At 37.2% G+C, this 3,081-nt stretch overlaps 1 protein-coding gene across 1 annotated transcript; it reads left to right on the forward strand.

Annotated features, from left to right (window-relative positions):
- Window positions 1-1,360: 1,360 nt before the first annotated feature.
- On the forward strand, window positions 1,361-1,999 carry LOC118348675. Its single transcript, XM_035690770.1, has one exon. It carries the CDS (start codon window positions 1,361-1,363, stop codon window positions 1,997-1,999), a length of 639 nt encoding a protein of 212 aa, XP_035546663.1.
- The last annotated feature ends 1,082 nt before the right edge of the window (window positions 2,000-3,081 follow it).

Genomic DNA, 3,081 nt, shown 5'->3' on the forward strand with positions numbered 1-3,081 from the left:
CCTAAAAACTATTATGCAAAAAATGGGATTTGGTGACAAATGAATCAAGTTGATAATGCTTTGTGTGCAATATGTTTCTTCTAACATATTGGTGAATGGGGTGCCTAAAGGTCCTATGTTCCCATCCTGAGGCTTGAGGCAATGAGATTCCATTTCCCTTTACCTATTTTTGTTGTGCACAGAGGGACTAATTTCCTTATTGCAGCATGCTGTAAGATCAAAACAGATTGAAGGGGTATAGATTTTTAAAAAAGCTCCTAAGCTTAATCATCTCTTATTTGCAGATGACAGTGTGTTGTTTTGCAGGACAACTTTACTTGTTTAAAAATCCAGCAGCTCCTTGATATCTTTGAAAGAACATCAGGTCAAAAGGTGAATAAAGAAAAGACCTCAATGGTGTTAAGTAAAAATGCTCATAGCAGTCAACAAGAGGAAATAATGGCTTTTTGGGGTCCAACACTGGCAACAGTATGAAAAATACCTTGGACTTCCTCTTATGGTGGGGAGAGGCAAAAGACAAGCTTCTTTCAGATTTGAAGCAGAAAGTTTGGCAAAAGTTGAATGATTGGAAGGAAAAATTATTATCACAAGGAGGTAAAGAAATATTGATTAAGGCAGTAGCTGTAGTAATCCCAACTTATACGATGAGCTGTTTTAGAATACCAAGTACCCTTTGTAGAGAATTAGAAAACATGATGGCAAATTTCTGGTGGGGTCAGAAGAAGGAAGAAAGGAAAACTAGATGGGTCAGTTGGAAGAAAATATGTGAAGTTAAAACACAAGGAGGTTTGGGGTTCAAAGATTTACAGATTTTCAATCAATCTCTCTTACAAAACAGGCTCGGAGGATTATGACAGAGGAGATAATTTTGCTGCACCAGATTTTTAAGGCCAAGTATTTTTTTTGCTTCAAGTTTTAGTGATTCAAAATTGGTCTGCCCCTTCATATGTTTGGAGAGGAATTTGGGAATCAAAGAAACTATTGCTAAAAGGGTGCAGATAGAGGGTTGGGGATGGTAAGTCTATTAATTTTTGGACTATTTATTGGATGCTTGGACATAAATTGATACAGAGTTCTTCTCTTGGCCATGAACATGATTCTCTAGTCATAGCAGACCTTATTGATGAAGAAACAAAATGGTGGAATGTGGGAAAATTTAGAAGATTATTACGCCCTTGAGAAGCAGAAGATGTCTTCAAAGTGTTGCTTGGTACTAAGAGTAGATCTGATTGCATCATTTGGGAACATGAAAAGTCTGGAATTTTTAGGGTAAAGAGTGCATATGATCTCTTTCAAAAGTTTTCTAAGTAGGATGGTGAGAGCTTAAATGCAGTAGATCAAAGGTAGCTCACTTAGGCAGATGAAGGTGCCTAATAGGGTCAAAATCTTTGCATGGAGAGCTTTTAAAAATGGACTGCCCACTCGAAGGAATCTGAAGGCTCGGCATATAGTGCAGGAAGCTCTTTGTGAATGGTGTACAGAGGGGGAGAAGGATGTGGCACATGCATTATACTATTGCCTCTCTGTAAGGCAGTCGTGGAAGCACTATTTTCTTGTGTTAATGACAGATGATGCTCAATTAGATATTATACAGCTTGCTCTCAAGGTGATGAGTAAAAGAAAACCTGAAGATCTTGATAAATTCTTTCTCATTGCTTGGAGCATGTGGCATAGAAGAAACCAGAAGGTTTTTGAAAATAAAATCTTACCAACAGACCAAGTTATTGTGCATGCTCTGATATTGGCTAAAGATTATAAAGAAGCAAGATTTCAGAAACAAAATAGAAAGCTTTCCAGTTGCTGTTGGCAGGCTCCTCCTCAAAATGCATTGAAGTTAAATGTAGATGGAGTTGTTTTTGACACTCTAAATAGAGTACGCGTGGGTCTTATTTTAAGAAATACTTCCTGTGAAGTGATCTTGGTTGCTAGTATGCAGGAAAATGGAGTGGAAATTGAGCTCCTTGCTATATTGAGAGGGTTACAATCTGCATTCCCATAGGTAGTTATGAGCTTATCATTGAAAGTGATTATTTACTCATAATGTGGCCAAGAAGAACAAGGTAGACAGGCTTTTCGTGAAATAATAATAATAAAAATAAAAAAATAAAAGAGAGAGAGAGAGAGAGAGAGTTTGCTTGTTGATGTTTGTGTTGGGCCCTTGCTAAAGAAAATAAACACCCAAATGGGATTGGATTTGGCCCATATGCGGCATGTTTGGTTAGCTTGGTCTAGTTTGGATCTTAGGTGGAGCTAGATAAGAACTCGTATGGGCCTAGGTTTGGCTCTTGCGCGCTAGTTTTGATTAGCTTGGTTAGGGGTGTGCAACTGCAACTGGATCCGGATGTTAAAAACTGGGCGATTATTTAGGTATCGGTACCGTTTTGGATATCGTTTCGAAATAGTCTATATATGAATAAATTATATATAAATTTATTTATATATATAAACTTATATAAATTATAAATAGTCTGGTCTGAATTGAAGGAGTCAAAAAATGAGCCTGCAGTTTGAAGAAATGAAAAAAAAAAAAGTAAGGGCCGAAATATGTATATTGATCGATACTGGCCGATACGGCTGAAATTCTGACCGGTACGAAACAATATATCTGTCTGTACCGGCTACTCGGCTGGTATAGCATATTTTAGCCGTACCGGCCGGTACAAAACGGATTTCAAAACACTAGTTGATACGGTACTCTTTGTGTTCATCCATAAAATAAATAATAAATAAGTAAATAAAAATAAATAAAGAGAGACACAGGGATTTCATGGTTTGGCATAAAAATTTACGTCCACGAGTTGGTTGGGGGCAAAATCCACTATAATATGTGATTTTACAATCTCTCAATACATTAGAGAAATTTAGGTTTCAGGTTGTTGAAGACGATGCCTCCCTTGAGAGAGATATGGTGGAGTCACTGTGTGTGGTGGAGTATATGCATATAGAGCCCCTTCATTTGTAGAGATTTCTTCCTTTTATAGAGGTCTATTTTCTTCCTTAGAGTGATTGAGTTTAACTTGCCTTATGAAGCACTTTCCTTTTAGGTGTCTGAGTCAACTTTTTTTGGTTTATCTCTTCCTT

This window comes from Juglans regia, chromosome 1, assembly GCF_001411555.2.
Source record: "Juglans regia cultivar Chandler chromosome 1, Walnut 2.0, whole genome shotgun sequence".
Taxonomy (NCBI): Eukaryota; Viridiplantae; Streptophyta; class Magnoliopsida; order Fagales; family Juglandaceae; genus Juglans; species Juglans regia.